The sequence below is a fragment of the Myotis yumanensis genome, unplaced genomic scaffold, assembly GCF_028538775.1.
Source record: "Myotis yumanensis isolate MYYU_CA2020_CCGP unplaced genomic scaffold, mMyoYum1.0.hap1 SCAF_16, whole genome shotgun sequence".
NCBI classification, from domain to species: Eukaryota; Metazoa; Chordata; class Mammalia; order Chiroptera; family Vespertilionidae; genus Myotis; species Myotis yumanensis.
In genome coordinates this window covers 37,189,825-37,212,343 of record NW_027223767.1, presented here as the reverse complement: position 1 = coordinate 37,212,343, position 22,519 = coordinate 37,189,825, and the positions used below count along the sequence as shown (strand labels likewise).

The 22,519-nt window shown below is 40.8% G+C and overlaps 1 protein-coding gene across 2 annotated transcripts; it reads right to left on the bottom strand.

The window, feature by feature from the left end:
• Window positions 1-1,439: 1,439 nt before the first annotated feature.
• PRKAR1A (protein kinase cAMP-dependent type I regulatory subunit alpha) lies at window positions 1,440-21,780 on the bottom strand. Of its 2 annotated transcripts, XM_070395114.1 has the most exons (12): window positions 21,621-21,780; window positions 21,201-21,406; window positions 18,306-18,494; window positions 11,558-11,728; window positions 10,677-10,768; window positions 10,410-10,471; window positions 9,272-9,318; window positions 8,411-8,569; window positions 7,275-7,335; window positions 6,093-6,214; window positions 4,825-4,906; window positions 1,440-3,875 (listed from the first exon to the last, which is right to left on the bottom strand). In XM_070395114.1, the coding sequence occupies exons 3-12, from the start codon at window positions 18,480-18,482 to the stop codon at window positions 3,703-3,705; spliced, it is 1,146 nt and encodes a 381-aa protein (XP_070251215.1). In that variant the 5' UTR covers window positions 18,483-18,494; window positions 21,201-21,406; window positions 21,621-21,780; the 3' UTR covers window positions 1,440-3,702. The 2 variants fall into 2 exon arrangements, with proteins under 2 accessions (XP_070251215.1, XP_070251214.1); XM_070395113.1 differs by lacking the exon at window positions 21,201-21,406.
• Window positions 21,781-22,519: the final 739 nt, after the last annotated feature.

Genomic DNA, 22,519 nt, shown 5'->3' with positions numbered 1-22,519 from the left:
GACGCTTTGCCATTGTTCTAATAAAAAATATGAATAAATGCATGGGTTGAAAATTTCTAATTGTTATTACTAACTGACAAGATGATATTTACCAAAATAGCTTTCACCAAACAATTTATTCACTAAGAAAAGAATCACTTTTCCGATTTTCTCCTCGTTAGATCTATGTACACTGCTCGAAGCTTCAAACCAAAATGAGCTCAGCTTTGAAAATCTTTTCCTCCAGATGTAGACTTGTTTATTTGTAATTATATATCTCACTATACAGTGCGCGCTATGTTCGAAAACCGACCTTTCTTCTACAAACTCCCCTTATCGCTCTTTTCAAGTGGCGTCGCGAAGTGCTCAGACCGTCGTGAGCACGCATCTCACGTTCTCGTCCGACACAAAACCCGCCGACATTTCTTGTATATTCTTAGTAATTTTACGATATTTTGATTTAATTTCTTGTGCCATTTCAAGATAAAACTTCAGGGAAACATGCATGTCTCAAAAAGTTGCGTTGAAATTACTCAATTCCCCGTAATCACTAATAAACTGCAATGTCCCGAGAGGGGACATCGGAGTGATATGCTAGAATTCCGATGTCCCCTGAGAGGGGACAGCGGATTGCAAAGGGTTAAATGTTTGTTTTTACTGATTTTAGAGAGGGAGAGAGAGAAACATCAAAGTGAGAGAGAAATACTGATCAGCTGCCTCCTGCACGTCCTTCACTGGGACAGAACCCCAGCATGTGCCCAGATAGGGAATCAAACCAGACCTTTTGGCATATGGGAGGACACTCAACTGAGCTACACTGGCCAGGGCAACCTAAGGAACATGTTTAGTTGTATTCTGTTGTAACTCTAAAGGTTCCACTCCAGTAAGCTGATGGAAGGGATTACTGAATTTGGACAAGATGATTTAAAGCAGTGCTAATTAAAGGGTGATCTAGAATACAACACATCTCCGACTCATCGGACATAAAGAAATTAATAACAATATACCGAGTACAACTTAATTAAGTCACTCCTCATAAATAAAACTTTGTATATGCAAAATATATAAACAGACCTCAATATCTAAGTGGCTATTAAATTTAACCAAGGTGAGTATGCTGACCAGAAATAATGTTTCCCTGTTAAGTCTGGGCAAGTTCCAAAGCCAGAGAACCAGTCTTCAATAAAAAGGAAATGTCCAGCTTCTGATTTAATCCTTCCTTCCAATACTCTATGAAGAGACCTGCTATATCTCAATTACCCTTTAAGCAAGGTTTTCAGATTCATTCTTTGACAAGCCGACTTCGAAAGCACTGAAAACAAACACATGACTCTTTCCAAACACTAATTCCGTAATGCACTTGTGATTTTCATTCTTGCCAACCAGATTTGGAGATTCCAAAGGGAGAAGAGGAGGGAGAAGAGAAGGACGAAGGGAAGAAAAACGGATTCATTTAAGAATTTAAATTATTTAATCTTTTTTATTACTTGACCTACCATTAAGACAATCTATAACAAAAAGAATAGAGTATATTAGCACACACAGTATAATCAGACTAGTAACCAGGAAACAATACAAAATGGTCCTTTGGCCATCTATACTTTCTAGAGCAACAGATCTGAGAAATTCACTTACCAAGTCCAGAAATGATGACTTCTAAAGTCTTGATTATCAACTAAGACAAACTATGCCATCGTGATATCTCACATAGACTCAGATTGCACAAAGATAAAGCTTTAAATGTGTTAATTTTTAAATTTAGACTTAAAATTTCTTAGATTAGAAACTACAAAAGGGAGTAAACAGCAAGCCAAATTATTTAAGAGCAAAATTCATTTAGGAAGCATTATATGTGAACATGATTATTATATACAGATATGAAACTGCAATTTATGGCATTCTAAATAATTCACTGAAGTACAGTTTTGGCATTTAAACAAAGATCAAATCAAGCTTTACGCTAATAAGAATGTAATTTTTATTTTTAATTTTTTAAATATAAAAGGTAGCTAAACACAACATATAGATCAGAAATCCTCACTTAATACAGATTTTGAAACATAAAAAATTTATAATAAGGTGGCTTTCTATCCCACACTAAAAGGTAAATAAAACCTCTTTCCCAGATTTATACTTCAAACTTAGTAACAACCTAAAAACTGCTCAAATCTATCAAAAAAATCTACCATGACCAATTTGCCTTTTAAATGGCCTGGGAAAGGGTAGGAGAAAGGATTAGTAATCAGAGCCAGTTGCATACAAATGGAAAAATGCTTGCAGTCACTCCCAAGTATAACCCTACATTACATATAAATCACGATGAAAATAAAAGTGCCCACATTACAGAACTGTGAGATTTTGTTTAAAAAAATAACATAAAAAAAATAAACTGTTGGGTAACATTGGTGCACATGGAATAATGTAACACATAAAGTTGATAAGGCTGGAAAATACTGAAACACAGTTAAGACGCAAAACACAAGCTTACTTTAAAAGAACAAAACATCTGCCAGAGAATAAAGCTAGATAGGAAAGCAGAACTTTTCAGCAGGACGGCCTTTGAGACCAATTTGCAACAACACAGGCACACCCCACCCCACCCCACCCCACCCCCCATAAATTCTAGTTGATGTAAAAAGGAGGGGAAAACGTCAAACCAAAGTAAAAAACTTCTCCCCAAAATCTCTTGCCCCAGTGAATTTAGTGGGGCAAAGTTCCCAACAATGAACTCTCCACCTGGCATTTCTTCTTTTAGCAACATCACCTCCGTCTTTGTTATGACTTTTGCTCCATATATTCTATCTATTCCCAGCAAATCCAATCTCCTGGAATCAACTGAAAGATGTACACTAACCAAAAGCTCTAAGTCAACAACCAAGAGTGGAGACCTGGAATTCTCATTCTCAATTCAGCATCTCATGATCAACATTTGGCACTAGCTGGATCAATAAAGGTCTATTCAGAATTTCTGAGCTGAGGCAGATGCAGTTAAATCATAATTAGTATTTGCAGCCTATGATTTAGTTTCAAACTCAAAAGGCAGGTATGAATAGCTACACCTAAATGTATTTCAGAACTGGAGAGGAAACAATAACAAGATACAATCAATACCAGGCAAATTCGCTTGACAAACATAAATTCTGGTTAAAAGGAAGAACAAAACACAACAGATCATATCCATCTGATAACTAGAAAAAAATGGGTATTTTCCCACCCTTAATCTAGTTTAAACACAGGCAGATATCTTTCTAATATTTTTTCTATATCAGTTTTCCTAATCCTTAGAGCTTAATGAGAAATCATTTATTCTATAAAGAAATACAGCATAAATGGCCACAGTCTAAAAGATGCTTATGATAATTAGAAAATTATATCACTTAAAAAAACATCTTGCACTGTTACAACATTACTCTGTGGTAATTATTTGGTGCAGGGATCTGCCCTCACCAAAAAGCATGGCACGTATTGCCAGGTGGAATACTAACACTGCACAAAGAGAAGCAGTAACAGCAAAGTCTCCATAGAACTCTCTATTTATTTAACTGTGTAGGAGCATTCAGTTAATGCTCCAAATTAAAAACAGTGCAATAAAAGCAACTTTAATATAAACCGACAAGAAGCTGCAATGCCAGTGGCCACAGGTGCTGCCAATAGGGAAAATAAAGCCGTGTGCGAGTGAGGCATGGACTGGGGAGGTGGGAAGGGAGGCACAGGAGGCAGACTTCAGACAGACAGTGACACGAAACTATTGTACTGCTGGATGTTCCGTTTGAGGATATCTGAGCACGGGCCAAGAACACGTTCAAATCTAGGTCGGTCCAGCTTAACGCACTTCAAAGGGCCACGAGCCACCACCGTGGCAGCTCGGGGACGGTTCATCAGTAGTGCTATTTCACCTGGAGAGGAAGAAAGAGGAGTAAGAGGAGGCTAACTTCTATGAGAAACATTTTCTTAGATGTGCACTTCTGAGAAAGAAAACAAATATGTATTTCTCTTAATAACTTAGTACAGGCCACATCAAATCTGTACTTAAAAAACAACTGATCGGCCCAGCCGGCATGGCTCAGTGGTTGAGCACTGATCTATGAACCAAGATGTCATGGTTCGATTCCTGGTCAGGGCACATGGGTTGTGGGCTCGATCCACAGTCTGGGGCGTGCAGGAGACAGCCAACCAATGATTCTCTCTCATCACTGATGTTTCTTTCTCCCTCTCCATTCCTCTCTGAAATTAATAAATATATATTTTTTAAAAGTATTTTTTAAAAAACCAACTGAACAATGAGACAATAACTTACTTATTAACTGAGTAAAGGTCAAAATCTCACACTAGCTCTCTGAGAGGCAAAAAAAGATTGCAATCTATATATATAAAAGCCTAAGTGACCATTTGACTGGTAACTATGATGCACTGACCACCAGGGGGCAGACGCTCAACTCACAGGCATGGAAACATGGAACAGACTGATGAGTCTCAAAGGGAAGGGGAGAGGGAAGGAAGAGATTAACCAAAGATCTTATATGCATACTAGAAGCACGGTGGGGTCCCTCGGCCTGGCCTGTGGGGACCGAGCTAAAACCAGCAGTCTGACATCCCCCAAGGGTTCCTGGATTGTGAGAGGGCACAGGCCGGGCCGAGGGACCCCACCTGTGCACAAATCCGTGCATCGGGCCTCTAGTTAAAGAATAAAATTCCTGGGTATCGGCACCAAATCTCCCCCTCTCCCCCCAAAAAGAATAAAAAAATTAAATTCAGGAGAATAAAAGACAAATTATGAGACTACGATACTGCACTTAAAGGTGACTTAAAGAAACGATATTATTTACTATGAGGAAATCTACATACCAAAATAATCAGAAGGCCCCAATCTTCCCACTTCAACGAACTCTTCGTTTTCTGATCTACGCTGTAGCACAGCAGCTGACCCCTGTAATAAAATCACCAAGAAGCAAAACAAATATTTTCAAATTTAGAGTGACATTTTTTTAAAAATTTTGTTTTATTGCTTAAAGTATTACAAAGAGTATTACATATGTCTCCTTTTTTTTTCCCCCTTGACATTCCCCCGGACTCCCCTACTCCCAGGTGACATTTTTATATACTATGTAATTTTAGCTACTCTGAAAAAAAAAATTTCATGGCTATTTAAAATCCTGTGTGTTCGTATGACAAAAGCTGACTGAACAGAGTAACTGCATGAGCTTAATTCCTATTTACCCAGCAGCCCCCGATAGGGGGCCCTTCTCATCAAGCTAAGGTGCTTGGGTAACTTGAACGGTTCACACAGATTAGTAAACTACGGGAGGCAGGAAGGGGGTGATCTAAGCTTGCTACCTGTTTTTATAGGTAAATTTCATAGGAACAATACACCGATTTACTTATAGTGTCTGCGGCTGCTCCTGCACTGTGGCGAAGGAAACTCTAGGGCTCACAGAGCCTAACTTACTTAACTGGCCCTGTACAGAAAGAGTCCCTTGATCCCCCTCACCACACCCCCAGTTAAATAAAACCAATCAGCATCTACTGAGCCACATTCATAGAAAATATACTTTTTGGATCTACTTGTCAGTGGAGAGTATCTGCTATACGTTCCCATGGGTTGTGAAGCTATAAAACATAGTAACTTTTAGAAGTTAAACCCTTGCCTTTGATCTTTGGTTGCCAGATGGCCCAAACACATAATTTTATTTATTTATTTATTTTTTAATATATATATTTTGTTTTATTGCTTAAAGTATTACAAAGAGTATTACATATGTCTCCCCCCCCGACATTCCCCCAGCCTCCCCCAAACACACAATTTTAACAAAGATGGTGCAGAATCATTATAGTTGGCTATGCTGATAGCTTGTTTGGCTTGCATAAGGGGGGTTAATTTCAGCAGGCCAGAACTGGGCAATTACTTCATGAAGAGCCCTTCCAGAATTCTGACTCAAACACATTTAAAATGTGGTGGTCTGACAGAAAAACGAACAACTGCATTCCAAGATGAAAGGCAATTTTTAAATAAAACTGTCAGATATTCTTTAAACCTAAGGGTGTAAATAAGAATTAACCCCTTTTTTCTCTTATAGTATACAACTTCTAAAAGTATCAAATGCAAAGTCCTTTACCTCTAAGATAATGAAGAACTCATCCCCTGGTTCTCCCTGCACCACAATCTTCTGCCCATCTTCAAACTGGACTGGTTCCAATGCATCAGCTACTGTGAGGCGTTCCCACTTGTCCAAGGATTCTGAAAAGTAAGAATTACAAGAATTTCTCATAATTCAGTATTGTTAAAAACTTCAAAACAAAAAGTATAAAGAGAACCAACCACATAGCCATGCCCATTCAACACTCGGTCAAGTGTCTCACATGAAACATGGTGCCTGTCTTCAATTACCTCTAGTCTCAGCAAGATCCTCCGATTACTCATAGATAACCCTTAGGTCTTTACTTCAGCAGCCCCAGTGACCAGGTTAATTTAGACCAAATGCACCCAATGGTAAAGGAATTGAAAATGTAATCATTATGTATTCCTAAAGACTGCCATCACCCAAAAGTAATATGGAGTGTCACCATCCATATTATTCCAGAGGTTTATAGAAGTCATTTATCTATTTAAATCCTCAGTTGAATTAACTTATCAAACTAACAAGAAGTAGAAAATAGTTTGACCTTTGGAACAAAAGTTAACACCCAAGACACTAAGCAAATGTAATCATTTCAGAGAAAGGACAAATAAGGTGGTGGGAGGGTGGAAATCAATTCACTATAACAAAACAATGGCAGAAGGCACCCTACCTTATAAAAACTGCCATTTACCCTCTCAATGGTTGTAGCAACACATAGACATACCTCCAAAATTTCAACAAAACTTGCAGCATTTTTTCAGAGAAAGCATACAACACCTCATCTTTCTACAGAGAAAATACATTCTTGAAAATCTTTCCTTAACCAATAAACTCACTGATGAAGCAACAGAGACAGACGTCACAGGAGGAACAAGTGTAAATGTCCAGAGTCAGGAAGAGGACACTCAGCCTTCTGTCTCTCCAGGAGAAGGGAGTGGCACATATTCCAGAAAGCTTCTCCCAGCTCCAATCTTTTCTAAGGTTTGTCATATACTAACAAGTTAAGCAACCTTTAAAATTTCTTCTGGGTACACTTTAACTCTGTATTCCATGTGTTTTATGTTACTATTAGTAAAAACAGAATTGATAACTATAGTTTTTATGAAATATAATAGATTCTGCTTAAGAATAGCTAACACTTCAACTTAATAATTCTCTATGCCATCTTTCAAAACTCACCTAAAATAGACACTTTACTAAGAAACTCCTCATACATCTTCCGCTTTCTCAGGGTGCTTCCCTATAAAAAAAAAAACACACACATACACAAAAACAAAAAACATGTCAAAAAATGTGTAATTATCAAATAATGCTGTGGAAGAATAGATACTAAGTTTCAAGTAAATTAAGAGAGAGAGAGAGAAAAGTCACAGCTTGCTGCTGCTGCTTCTTGATACATGATTATTTTTCTTCATGTGACTATAGCTGAATATATTTCCAGCTCAGGGTTGTTCCCCATAACTCCAATCCTCCACGGAAGGAAAAAAAAATAAAACTGTTACCACTTACAGCCCTCTCCCCGCCCCCCAAAAGTGCCAAATTGTCTTATCTGCAACGTTTGTTAAATATATATATGGAGGAAAAAGGGGAACAACACAGTACCCTACAATAAACATTCCTTACACAATTGCCTTGGCAATTTATATACTTATAAAGATAGATATATACAAATACATCTATACCCCAAATACAGAAAATTTTCAAAGTACATCTAACTGCATATTGTCAAATAGCCAGATAGGCTCTGCACAAATTTAGAAAACCATTCAAAGTGACTAATGCCGTCATCTGGGACTTAAACATCCAAAGCTACTCTATTAATTTGCCACAAAGTTCTCAGAAAGTCCGACTACATCATCAGAATGTTCCAAAGGTTTTGTTATTTTGTTTATTCCTTTAGTGAGAGGGAACATGACATTTTCATTACCGATAACCCACTTTCAGTTTAGGGAGCTGATTCCTTCTGAATAGCCTTAAAGAACTTTATGCACTTAGAAGCAGCAGCTATCAGACTATCTATGACGTGTAAAGAGTGGGCAAGTGAAGATGTGCCTATCAGCAAGTGGAGAGAATTACAAAGGTAAGCTGACCATTTCATATACACTACATTGTTCCCCATGTTATTCCTGGTCAAACTTTTGTTCTAAAAGATGACTGTCTCAAATGGTACAATGAATAGTGCTAAACTGGGCTCAATGCAAAGCACTCAATCATTAAAAGTAATATTCTCATTTTAATTTGGTGATATTACTCAATTTAAACATTAGTTACATGGACAGGTAGTCTAAATCACATTTCAAAAACCATTGTCTTACCATAAGGATTCTTCTATAGCTGTCTCGGTCAATACCCCACAATTTCACATTTGTCTTAGCTTTGACAGTGGCTGCTCGAGGTGTTCCATAAATCAAAGCAAGTTCTCCAAAGCTTCCTCCTTCCCCAACACTGGTTGCCCATTCATTGTTGACATAGACCTAAAATGCAAATGGAAATTGCTTTTTTCCTAAATACACAAATTTCTAAGTATTAAAAACAGGCAAACCTTTTTTAGGGGTCCAAATCCTGAACTTGTTTTAAAATAGAATATACTATGTTTTCAATACATAGCAGAGCAAAACTTGACTTCTGACAATGAGTTCAGTTCAGAGTGTCTGATTTACCTGGTTTAATCATCTGATAAGAAAAAAGTACTCACTCAACTGATGATCAGGGCAGAAAGATGAAGCAAGCATTAATAAAAACCATACACATTTACAGAGTACTGTGCTGAGCACTGTGCTAATAAGCATTTCACTTGCATAAGGCACTGAGTTTTCTAATAATCCTGAGAACAATGCCATTAGTACCTCATTTCATTTACTAACAAAACTTACAGAATCAAAAAAGTTGTACCAAGTCTCATAACTAATGACGGGGTCTAGAGTCTCCCTTACACTGTCTTACTCCACAGCACACATGCACGACTTAACCATTACTCCAGCAAAATTTCTGAACTGCATGTCTATCTAAAGAAAATTATCTTTAAAAAGTTTGTGTCATTAAAATATTTGGCAAAAGTACTGATGGAATTAACATACAAAGGCTGAAACAGCCCTTCAGAAACTCTTAGAAGCAATATATATCAATACACTGACTTTTAAAATTATCAACATATTTTTGCTCTTATTAAATCTTACATCCATCTCTCCTTGATCAATCACATAGAAGTTATCCCCTTCATCACCTAAAGGAGAGGAGAGTAAAAAAGTTAGAAGCATTTTACAAATTAAAGAAACACAAAAGAAACTATGAAATTAATGGGAAATAAATTTCCAGTTCTACTATGAGAGAAGGGAGTGTGTTATAAATTAACACAATCTTTCAAGGGAAAAAAGTCCAGTAACATATTTTAAAAATCATAAAATTGATCGAATTTTCAGTCATCTCATGATGAAAAATACCTCTGAAAAATAACTTCAAAAACAGCCATTGTGTGTGTGCAAAAATATTAACTGCCTATTAACTGTAACAACATAAGAACCCAAATAAGTAATAAAATATCAGGCTGTCAAAAATAGGAAAATATATGGATCATAAAGACCCACAAAGATATCAAGAGTACATTAAGAAAGGCAAAAAGTGGGGAGGGACCCAAAAGAATAGATCCATGTTAGTATATGTGGGCAAAAAGGTAAGAATCATTAGAAGGTATAAAACCTCATAAATAGAGAACTACATGATGGAGAAAATAGTCATGCTTATTTCCTACTTTATTTTATATGTGATTAATAATATGAAAGATAGCCCTAACTAGTTTGGCTCAGTGCACAGAGCATCAGTCTGCAGACTGAAAGGTCCCAGGTTCGATTCCGGTCAAGGGCATGTACCTTGGTTGTGGGCACATCCCCAGTAGGGGTTGTGCAGGAGGCAGCTGATTGATGTTTCTTTCTCATCGATGTTTCTAACTCTCTATCCCTCTCCCTTCCTCTCTGTAAAAAATAAAAAAATTATATATATATATAAAGAGATGTTTAAAAAAATATGAAGGATATGAGATTCTGAAATTCCATACATCCAAAATAAAAAATGCAGGAATTTCCTTTAACAGTTATTATAAACAAAATTGTATCAGATGGTAGGGAAATATTAATCCCTTAGGGAAAGTGTGCCTTTTAGCTGAGTCATTTTTAATTTTCAAAAGAAATAAAAAAGTTCAGTAGTTTAATAAAAGGAAACTGGTAGGTTGAAAGAGAAAAACAAACTTCAGTATTAAAAATCCTACAATCTGGTCTCCTCCCAGAATAACACTGCATGCCACAAAAGCAGAGCCCTTACCTTGCTGAATAACAGTCTCTCCAGCAATAAAGGAAAGTGGAAACATGGCATCAAAAATGTCACTGCAAGGGACAGAAGGCCTCGTGTTACATTTCATGCACCTCTTCTGTGGATTTCAAGCATTAACCTTAAAATTCAAGCTCCTAGATGTTCAGCAGGGATTGTCATCAAGTGAGTAATGAACATTAAAATGTGCAACGATGATGAGACTAGTTTGGGACTACAGCTATACAGGAAAAGAGCATATAACAAAGAATCGGTACCTACCTTCTCTCATTATCATCAAGATGTGAAAACAGCACATTTTTTTCAATGGCCTTGGCTAACGCAGCCATTGTCTTATAATCTTTTGGTATAACCTAGAATAGAAGGTCAAATGATGATTGCATAAACCAAAAACATTTCATGCTTGCAACCTGCATGTCAAGTAAATGACAAGCTACATGATGGGATTGAAACAAGACTGCTTTACGTATTTTCAACATAACCCACATATACCACCTTTGATCCACAAAGTACTCAACAAATACTGACTAATTAATCCCCTTGCTTATAGCCAGACCTGTATTTAAAAGCTGGTATTTGGTTCTCAGCCAGCAACTAAAGAAACAAACTAAAAAACACCTTGACCAAGATCATTATTCTAAGGCAAAGTGAACATTTTATGATAGTCATTTTTTAAATTGTGATCATGTGCCATTAGTTCCACAAGCCTCTTGGCAGAACGATTCTCCTCCCTCTTCAAGCTAATAGCATAACCTGAAATGGTGGGTGGGTTCTAAGGAAGAACCAATCAGGATGATGCTTATAGGATATAAGGTTAAAAGCCACAACATAAACTACAGGATGCCAAAAAAATTGACACCATGATTCAAGAGAAAAAGGAGTACTGCCTCCTTCTACTGCAAAATATCATGGAAAAGAAAACACCCAAAAATGAAATTATTCACTGTTCAATAATCACTTAGTTATTTTCTCTGATGGCACTGACAGCACAGAAATTTGTCCCTCAGTACCCAAGACCAACACAGGATGGAGCCTGTTTGTGTTTTACTATTCAAAATCATGAATGCATTCATCAAAGAAACTAGAAGATTACCATGTGGATCCCGAAAACATTGCCCCAAATGTTTAGACATCAAAGCTACCTTTCTAACATATGATGCAGCATCTTCCTCTGTGTAGACTTCAGCGCTGATAGCACCTCGTCGCCTCCGGCCTTTAACCACTGGGTTGGGTGGAGGAGGAGAGATTTCATCCTCTCTTGAATCTCCACGAGTGCTTGCTTTCTGCAGATTCTGAATCTGTTTGGCCTCCTCCTGAAAAAAAATTTATACATTTACAAAGGAGATCTTTCAGGATGTAAAGTTGGTGTTCTTGTATTTCAATGATAAGTCACCTCAAATCTCTTCCTCTAACACCAATGTAAAAGTTAAGGGGAAAAGCGAATTCCAAATGGGGAAAAATGGAGTTGAGTTTGAAAAGAAATATTCTGAAACAAGGACTGTTTCTCAGATGCTAATAGATGCCATCTTATAATGAACAAAAGTCATCAGTATAAGGACACATAGCATGCAAGTAAAAAATTAGATACTTATTATAATAACACTAGAGGCCCTGTGCACGAATTCGTGCACTGGTGGGGGGGTCCTTCAGCCTGGCCTAAGGGGATCGGGCTGTAACAGGCTCTTTGACCTCCCCTGAGGGGTCTCGGATTGCAAGAGGGCGGTTCTTGGGTGACGCACCCTGAAATCGGGCTCCCTCCTCTCTGGTTCCAGATGCGTCACCAGAGAACTGCCACTGCCAAGTGACTTCAGTTGGGCAGCTCCTGTGTTGAGCGTCTGCCCCCTGGTGGTCAGTGCATGTCATAGCTATTGACCAGTTGCTTTAAGCTTTTATATATATAGATTGACAACAAGGATTGTAACACACACAACAGCAAAAAACTGCAAAACAAAATCCTGAGGTATTAGGTTTTTAGTATGCTGCTGCAGATAGCATGAGACCCCTCCTTCCCCCCAAAATAGAATGTATTCAGGCACTGCAAAGTGATTCAAGAATGTTTAGATTACTGGGTTACTTCCTTCATTCAATAAGCATTCGCTAAATCTGCATGCCAAGTCTACAATAGGCAAGGGAAATATAAAAACCAATGGAGGAGGGTCCTGAGCCCATGGAATTCATTTCTAACTGGAGTCTCAAAAAAAACAAATAATGAAATTATGTGATGATGGTAACCAAGAATTTAACACTTGGAGTGCGGGAAATGAGTTAAGTCGGCTCGCGTGAATTGCGCGTACTCCGCGGGAGCCGTCTTTAACTCGTTTGCGGTGGAGTGCGGGAAACGTGTAAACTCAGGCCGATTGTAACTGCGTATTACCAAATATTTGTTTGTAATCCACCCTTTTGGTGGATGGAACAAAACCAAAAGACAGAGCCATCTTATATTTTGGCGGGAAATTCACCCGCACTCCAAGTGTTAAATTAGATCAATATTTCTCCCAGCAGAGCTACAAGCATTCTTTATTGTGTTTACACTTGTAGTTAAATTTTAAAAACGTTTACCTGCTTTTAAGAACATCTTGCTAAACTAATTGACATTAAAAACTGAAATGAACTATTTAACATTATTATTTATCAAATCTAGAGCCTTAAAAAGAAATTCCTCAGGTCTGCAACAAAGAATGAGTATATTATGCCTGATACAAACTAAGAATGAAAACACAAGAATGTGTTATCCACTACTTTCTCATTTGACTCATTCTCCATCATTTTTCTAAACCACCTTTCAAATTCAAAATGAAGTTATTAGCATTTATGAATTATTTCAGAAAAGTTTTTGATAAAAATGAAATTGAGGTGGATGCCTATTTTTTCCCCTCTTGCATGGTACTCAGCCCTGACTTTGGCATCAAGCCAATATACACGCAGCAAAACATCCAGAACAGTAACCATCAAGATATTAATGTTAGCCAAAACCGGTTTGGCTCAGTGGATAGAGCGTCGGCCTGCGGACCGAAGGGTCCCGGGTTCGATTCCGGTTTAGGGCATGTACCTGGGTTGCGGGCACATCCCCAGTGGGAGATGTGCAGGAGGCAGCTGATCGATGTTTCTCTCTCATCGATGTTTCTAACTCTCTATCTCTCTCCCTTCCTCTCTGTAAAAAATCAATAAAATATATTTAAAAAAAAAAAAAAAAAAAAGAAGATATTAATGTTAGTTTCTATTAACAGAATCATGCCTGATTTTTACTTTTTTTTTTTTGAGGAACAGAGGTTTGCTTTATTTTTCTCCTTTGTCTGGATTTTCTAATTTTCAATTAAGAAAACACAATAGGAAAAACATATCACAAAAATAGATTTAATACATTTGTATGTTTGATTACAAATGCATGTACTTCTTGACTAAATAATCCATTCTATTTCTAAAAATTTATTATAAGATATGCATATATGTGAAATGACATATAAACAAAGTTACTCATTGTATCGTTTTTAGTAGTAAAACACTGGAAACAACCAAAATGGTCATTAATGGAATGATTTTAAATAAATTATACTATATCTATGCAGGGAATTGCCACACATGCATTTGAAAATAACAAACTCTTTTACATGTGAATTTGCCTATAAATGCCCATAGGCCAATGAAACAGTGGTTGCATTCAAGGAAGACAACAGAGAGAAGACTTATTGTTACACCGTTTTGTACCTGCAGAATTTGGAACCATATACAAATATGTAACTAATTTTTTAAAAAAATACATTTTTAGAAAATTCACTTCCCTTTTCATTCTGGTGACTGCAATAATCAGTAAGGTTTTCTGATTCCTTATTAATATAGATCTATAAAATTCAAGTCTCCCCAAAGTTTAAAGAGTATAAATGAAAACACAAATTCCATCACCTAAATTTGTCACTGGAATTTCACAGAAATTTCACAAATAACGTATCATTTGGAACTGTATTCTATCTAACTGAATTTTTAAGATTATTTTGAAGATAATTTCTTTTAAAATCTTCACCCGAGGAAATTTTTCCATTGATTTTTAGGGAAAGTGAATAGAGGGAAAGACAGAGAGAAATACTGAAGTGAGAGAAACACACATAGGTTGGTTGCTTCTTGCATGAGCCCAGGGCCCAGGAGGAGCCTACAACCTAGGTACATTCCCTTGACCAGAACCAGTCCCAGGACCCTTCAGTCCACAGGCCGACAATCTATCCACTAAGCCAAACTGGCTAGGGCAGCATTTTGATTTTAACAATGTTGCATAGATTCTCATCTTTACAGCAATCAGATATAAGCTAATCTTGATGACTCAGAGCCATTATCAATGTCGATTTCTAATTATCCTCGTTCTTGCTGTTGTCATTCTATCAGTCTCTTTTCACTTCATATATTAAAACAACCCACCCCCTACCCCCTAAACCCTCCCAGACTACTTACTGGTTAATAGCAATACATTCTACTTTTTTATGTTCAGGCTAGAGGCCTGGTGCATGAAATTCATGCACTGGGGGAGAGAGGCCCCTCAGCCCAGCCTGCACCCTCTCGCAGTATGGGAGCCCTTAGGAAAGGGTCCTGACACTGCCGCTGCGCTGGCCAGCCATGAGCCTGCCAGCTGTGAGCCCAGCTCAGGGTTTTTGGCTGTACAGCTCCCCCTGTCAGAGCGCACTGACCACCAGGGGGCAGCTCCTGCGTTGAGCGCTGCCCCCTGGTGGTCAGTGTGCATCATAGCGACCGGTAGTCCTGCAGTTTGGTCGATTTGCATATTGGCCTTTTATTATATAGGATAGGATTCTGTCCTGACCACTTAGTGTTTTTAACAATTATTTGTTCCCTCCCTTTCCTTACCAGTCTATTTTTACCTATAGGTAAAGTTACCACCCCACTGACTTGGGGCTTGACCTTATGACTTGCTTTGACCCTGGACCGTAAGTGGACATGCCCTACCATGCCCACTTGTGTGGTCTGACTCTGCCCCATTGAACCTCTGTCCCTTTTCTGCCTTGAGAAGGGCTTGCTCTAACAGTGGCTGCTCTTTCCACTCAGCCCCAGAGTTAAGACATGTGGAGACAAGACAAGATGTGCTGAGCTCCGAAGAGCTGCATATGACTGAGAAATAAGAAAGGTCTTTTGTATAAACCACTGAAATTTGAGGATTATATGCTGCTGTAACAATAACTATTACACTGTACAATCATAACCAAGTTACTTAATCACTCTTAGTTTTATCTGCAACCTCTGTAAATCGGTGATAATCACCTAACTCACAAATTTGAAATGAGTGTGTATGTAGAGTGTTTCACATAGTATTTGGCACATACACTCAATGGTCGCAGCTATAAATTCTTCTAATCTATCAGATAGGCAAAGTTCTAATATATGCATAAAAAGGGACTTGAATTCCAGACTAAGGTCTGAAGTAAAACACAGCAGCTTTCAATAAACGCTGTGAGAGCCTGGCTGGCATGGCTTAGTGGTTGAGCATCGACCTATGAACCAGGAGGTCACGGTTTCAATTCCTGGTCAGGGCATATGTGCCCCAGTTGCAGGCTCAATCCCCAGTGTGCGCATGCAGGAGGCAGCCAATCAATGAATCTCATCACTGATGTTTCTTGTTCTCTCTCCCTTCCTCTCTGAAATCAATTAAAAATATATTAAAATTAAAAATAAAATAAACGTTGTGAAAGTTTTTGGTGCACTGAATAGTTGAGGATACCAGAAACATGACCCTTGGTTAACACAAGGAAGGAGGTGAGAAAAATGTTGACTGTATTTTCAGACACCTAAACCTAACACCTAATGTGCAGAACAACTGACCTATTAAAAAATTGAAAATCTACTTACTCAAAAGCCCTGGCTAAAGAAATGTATGCAAGTGAACAAAGATCCTTGCATTATAGGAAAAGTTTGTTAAGCTGTGACCTTCAGTAAGAGGTAAAGAAGCCAACACACATTAAATCTAAAAATCCCACCTGCAAAGAAGCTAATAATGATTTCTTGCCTTCCCCTTTGATAGTGCTTAATCAGTGCTATTTAAGTACAGGCTTTGAAACTAGCACCGCACATTCAACACTCCCTGTAAACAGACACATAGTGTCTCACCAACTTCATCCTCTTGTTGGATGGTTTCTATTGATATACAAAGAGAAGAGGAATCACGTTACAGTGACCCATTTCAGAACCAGATCTCTAGGAACGAATTTTATCGCAAAATGAAAAGCCCACAGCAGCCTGGCTCTAAAGTATCTCACTATTTGGACAGAGCTTAAAGAGAAAATCATGCCCTGGCTGGGTGGCTTATTTGGTTGAAGCATCATCTTGTATACCAAAAGGTTGGTCGGGGTAAGTACAGGAGGCAATTGATTGAGATTTCTCTCTCACACTGATATCTCTCTCTCTCTTTCTCGCTCTTTCTCTCAAAAAATAAAATAAACATATCCTCAGGTGAGGATTTAAAACACGCGCGCGCGTACACACACACACACACACACACACACACACACACACCCTACAGACTTTCTACTACAATTCCAAGACAGCAAGCTACATTCACAGGGACTGGTTATTTGTTGTTATTGTTAATTATTCTAATTATGGTACTAAACACCAATTTTAACAGCTTTTCAAGAAAACAGTAGAAAATGCCAATCATTGAGCCACTGAAACAATTTTTAAAACCTTATTTTACTTGATAAGTTACTGATTAACTGTACGAATCAATGGGATTTATCATACATATTTCCATTATACAGTTAGATAATGATCATATACCTAAGATACCCTTCTTTTTTTTTTAAAATATATTTTATTGATTTTTTACAGAGAGGAAGGGAGAGAGTTAGAAACATCGATGAGAGAGAAACATCGATCAGCCGCCTCCTGCACATCTCCCACTGGGGATGTGCCTGCAACCCAGGTACATGCCCCTGACCGGAATCGAACCCGGGACCTTTCAGTCCGCAGGCCGACGCTCTATCCACTGAGCCAAACCGGTTTCGGCAGATACCCTTCTTAACTGGATCATAATCATTATGAACCTTATCAAAACTTCAATACGTGTAATAAGACCTGTAAATTTATCTCACAAATTTACAGAAGCAATTCAAACTACTCAAAACATTTAGGGATCCAGACTTTCTCATTCATCATTTCTTGGGGGAATAATTAAAGCATGGTCTGATGCAAAATTATCATTTTGCTTAGAAAAACATATACATATGCTTTGGGCACACTGATATACACACAGTGAGGATAAAAAAAAACACAGAAAAACTGGTTTACTTTTTTTTAAGAGGAAATGAGTCTTGACCAGGTCTGTAAAGAAAGTATAATCTTGGCAATCATTACCCTTGATCTTGGCTCTACAGTCAATTCATCTGAGATATAGTCTATAAAAAAATGAACTGCACTAATCCAGAAGTTCTGATCTATTGGTCACAAACTAGATTCAAATGCTTCATTCATTTGGTTTTAAAAGGTGGGATAAGGCTTATTAAGTTTACTTGCTTTGCTGAGGAAGAGAAAAACATTAACTGCTTTCAAGTACCTTGGAATTTCTCATTCCATACACTGCTATACTACTTCTGATCAATTGTATGTAGTCAGTTATTTTATTTAACCAGTTTTATGTATTAATTAAAACAGTTACAAGTTTGGAAACCCTTTGTTTGCCATGTAAAATTAGCATACAGATTTGTTTTCTGGTAAAGCCTACTGATGGCAAAGTTAAAAATCTAAGTGCCTTAACTGCCCCCTTGTTTTGAAATTCTATTTTAAACTTCCTATTTGGTCAGAATTTCGTTTCTTCCAAAAGATACAAATTAGCAACATTCTACAGCATTACATTTAAGGATTGTCAGGGTCATCTCATCTCCCCACATTTATTTTTACCTTCTCCAACCTCTCGAAGTATTCCCTGAGGAATGCCATGGGTCTCTCTGGTCGAGCAGTGCACAACTGCACAATGGAATCCTTCAGCAGGGCCTGAATGTTGTGCTTCTGCACGTAGAGCTCACATTCCCGGAGGCTGCGCTCCTCCTCAGTGGCGGCGGAGGTGCCAGACGCCATGGTTCTCGTTCTCTACAAGGAAAAAGGCACACATATGCTTGTGTAAACTACAAAGAGCAAATGCCAATTTGGCCTTTAACGTAACAAATTCATTAGGACTGATCCACAAAGGTGTTTTCTCCCCCTCCCTAAGTAGATTTTTATTTTAAGGGAGGCGAGAGCTCAGGAATGCTATGATATGCAGAGAAATAGCATTCTTCCAAGGAAGTGTTTCATTCAGTTTCTGCTGCAGGACCTAGACTCTGCAGGCAGCAGCAGTGAGAGGCAATAACCTCCGCTCCAGGAAGTGTGAGCCACAACCCCCTGCAGAGGCGGGCGCTGAGGCGTCAGGCCCTGTGGGAATTTCATCAGTGCCCCCTGCAAAAAAATCATGATGACGTGGGGAGTGTGTAAGTGGTAAACAGGACAGAGAATTACAAGGGCACACAAGAAGGTTCTAAATGAAAGCAAATAAGCACAACGAAGAACATCTGACATTCCCTATACGAAACTCCTATCTCAAGGGACTGTCCTAATGGCAGCCAGCAAACCACTGGGGCAAAGGATCTGATGAGCCAACTGCTACAGTAATCAAACAATTTTCAAGCACAGAAAGAACCCCAGATGAGACTCTTTTACCAGATTCCAACCCTAATTGATAACACACTTAAAGCACTGGTAAGAGGGAAAATCCTTAATCGAAGAAAAGAACTTACCAAATAAACTATAAAAGATTTAGACAGGAAAATGTCAAAACATTTTCTTCATCTGAACAGGAAAATATTAAAATACGTTAAATTTTAAACTTACATAAAGATTCAATAGGTAAATTGCATTTAATGAATTTTAGAGGATTCATACTATCTCGAACTAATAAAATAGAGATATAATAACAGGTAGCTAACCTTACCTTGGAACTAAAAGCTTAATTTAACCAACAGATTCATAAACTGTTTTCCTTCTAACTCCTAATTACTAAATAATTGATTAGAAAATAAAAGCCAGGTCTGCTCTGCAATTAAAATCAATACTAATCCGACTTTTCAAAATATAATGCACACAAAACTACTGAAATGAAACGGTACATGTAAAAGCAGAAAGAAATACCAGAATAAAGTGCTACACTATTACTCATGTTATTTTGGTGACTTTCATAACGGTCAATAAAGAGCAGATTAATTAACAGACCACGAAAAAGTGTGCATCTCCCTGACAACATACATTAAAGGATGCAGATAAAGAATAATGCTGCTATTTCAGAAATAAACGGTTAAAAAACAACAACCCAAAACATCTACTTGAGGATGGGTTTATGCTAGACTCTTTTGCAGGTCAATCATATGAACCGAGAATAACCTTCACCAGAATTTTATGCATTTCTGATAATACTGAAGGCCACCAAGAACAATAATAAATCAGATCTCTTATGCTTCAAAACAGGCATTTCTCCCCCCCCTCCCCCCCAGGAATATCAAATACACGTATTCAATTGACCAGAGATATCATTCAAAAATTAACGAGAACTGGGTCTAAAGGGATGAAACTGTTTTTGTTGAAAACAAAGTAACGCACGAAAAAGACCAAAAAGTAGACGCTGGTAATGAGGTAGCACAAGAACAAAAAATGCCCCGATAATAATACAGTCCCCATGGGAACCCCCGAATACCCACAGTTCACCGTTTTAACATTTTTAACCGAATAGACTCCGGCCCTGCACTGGTACTTGGACTGAAGAGCCCAACAACTTAGCTTCTCCCTCCAAAAACTACGGAACATTTTAAAATGTCAACCGCATGGTCTCTACGCTCACGTCCTCCTGGCTGGACATTTCAGGCGGGATGAAATGCAGTTCCCAGAGGACGGCGTGCTAGGAAATGTGTAGAACCCCGGAGAAAGGCTGCTGATTCGGGCTGCACCCCCTCGGAGCGGCCGGGAGCGCCTCCCCGGAGAACGCGCTGGCCTCCTTCCCCCGCGGGACAGACCGACCCTCGGGGAACCTCTTGGGCACCACACCTCCCTGCGCGGCAGGGGTTAACAGATACCGCGTATTTTCGAGAGAAGGACGGAGGGTGCCCTTCATCCTACTCGAGTCGGAAGGCCACCGAGGTGGCGACGCGGCCTCGGGAGAGGGAAAGAAAAAAAAAACAAAAACGGGAGAAGGAGGTGAAAGGGGACAAAATGGAATTTAGGAGCCGGGCTCGAACCGTGGGGGCAGCGGGCATAATCCCGGCGAGGAGGAAAAGCGGCCGCGGGAGACGACGAAGAGAGGACAGTCGAGAGGAAAACAAGACCCGACGGGTCTCCAAGATCCGCCAGAAACGCCGAGGGAAACCATGGCCGAAGCCGGTAAAAACACGAGCTGTTGTCCTTCAAGAAACGAGGGGCGGCGCGCGGGGGCGGAGGCGGCGGGGTTAGTGGGCCGCGGAGGGCCGGGGGCCGGAGCCATGGGAAGTGGGGGGAGCGCGCGGCCGGAGGGTGGGGGGCGGTGCGGTCGGGGAGCCCCGCGCCGGAGCGGGCGTCCCGGGGGGCTAGAGGCCTCGGAGGTACAGAATCGGGGTCGGAGGCACGGCCCGGGGCGTGAGGCCTGCGGGGAGGCGCCCGCCGGGGAGGGGCAGGGGGTGCGGCCATCCCCTGCAGGTCGCTCCCCGTGACGCCATCTTGGATCGGTCCAGCGCCCCCCAAACCGGCGCCGGAGCGGCGAAGCTCGCCGCAGCGGGGCCCCTCGTCGAGCGCACTTGCCTGGGGACGCGAGGAGGCGAGCGCGGGGCGGCGGCTGCGAGTCTGCGGCTGGCTGAGCTCGCTCGGCGCTTCCCTCCCAGGCCGGACCCACTCTGCGATAGCGGCTCCGCGGCGGCTCCACCGGAAACGACCCGGCCGCAGCCAATCACCACTCGGCTACTGACGTCAATGCGCCTCGCTCTGGCCAGAGCCGTCGCCTTGACAACCTTAAAGGCGCAGCGAGCGGCCCCATTTACTCGGCCGCTCCTTCTAGGAGGACCCCCTCCCCGCCCCTCCTCGTCCTGGAATCGTACCCCTTCTGCTCTTCTATCCTTCTTAACTCCCCCGTTTTCCGCCGCCCTTTTCTCACTCCCGCCTCTTCGCCGTTTCCCCACTCTTTCTAGCTCGGCGCTCCCGTCCTGTTCACCTGTCACTCCTTACCTGCCCCTCTCGGGATGCCTTGGGGTCCCCTTTATTCTTCCCGCAGCTCTTGGCTCCCTCTCCGCGCAGCTTTCGGGAGCTCCCTTCTCTCCTACGGTCCTGTCCTTCCTTTTCCTCTCCTCTCCTCCCTCTCCCTCTCCCAACCCTCACTCCTGCCGCCTCCGCCTTTTCTCTCTCCTTTCAACCCCACGCCCCCGATCCCACCCCCAGCCCACGTGGGGCGTCTCGGATGTCAGGTGGTCGACTCCGCCCCTGCAGGGGAGGACGCGGGGCCCCCGCGGGGAGATTCGTGCAGTCAGTTTCCCGGCCCAGAGGAGGCGGCGGCCCCCGCGGATCTGCGGCAGCTGCGCCGCGGCCCGAGCGCGGGCGGATGCCCGGGATGCGCACGCCCGGCAGCGCATCCTGTGCCCCACCAGCGCCGCGCGAGCCTCCGGCCCCGGTCCGCCATCCGGTCCAGGAAACCTGAGCCCGGCCAAGTGTCTGCTTGGCAGGTCGGGCTGCTCTCCCCTCCGGGGGTGCTGTCGTCAGTGGAGGCCACGCCGGCCCCGTGGGCACAAGACACTGGAAAGGATGTTGTCAGGGTCCAAGATTGGCCTGAGTCCTTCTAGGACCTGAAATACACCCCCCACCCCCATCACGCCCCAGCCCGTGTGGTGAGAAGTACAAAGCGTGCAGATGGGCACCAACGCTCCGTGACCACACAAAAAATCTCAACTGCCCGCAAAAGCTGCACCGATCGAGGATGACTGGGGGAGGGGGAGCGACTTGACTCCTTCAGCCATTTTTTTTTTTCCCATCAGCGTATCTGCCCCTGGAGGAAGACAGGGGGAGCAGGGGACAGGTTTCTACAAATAAAGTCGCTCAATGAATACGGAAGGCCCTTGGAGTACACGGATCCT

What these genes read in the sequence shown, in the direction of transcription:
- PRKAR1A (XM_070395114.1), bottom strand. Translation starts at nt 18,482, where the DNA reads ATGGCGTCTGGCACCTCCGCCGCCACTGAGGAGGAGCGCAGCCTCCGG. An exon ending in CTGCATCATATGTTAGAAAG is followed by an intron (nt 10,769 to 11,557) that starts GTAGCTTTGATG and finishes CTTCTATTCTAG; the next exon opens with GTTATACCAAAAGATTATAA. An exon ending in AGTTCTTCATTATCTTAGAG is followed by an intron (nt 4,907 to 6,092) that starts GTAAAGGACTTT and finishes ATTTTATTACAG; the next exon opens with GGGTCAGCTGCTGTGCTACA.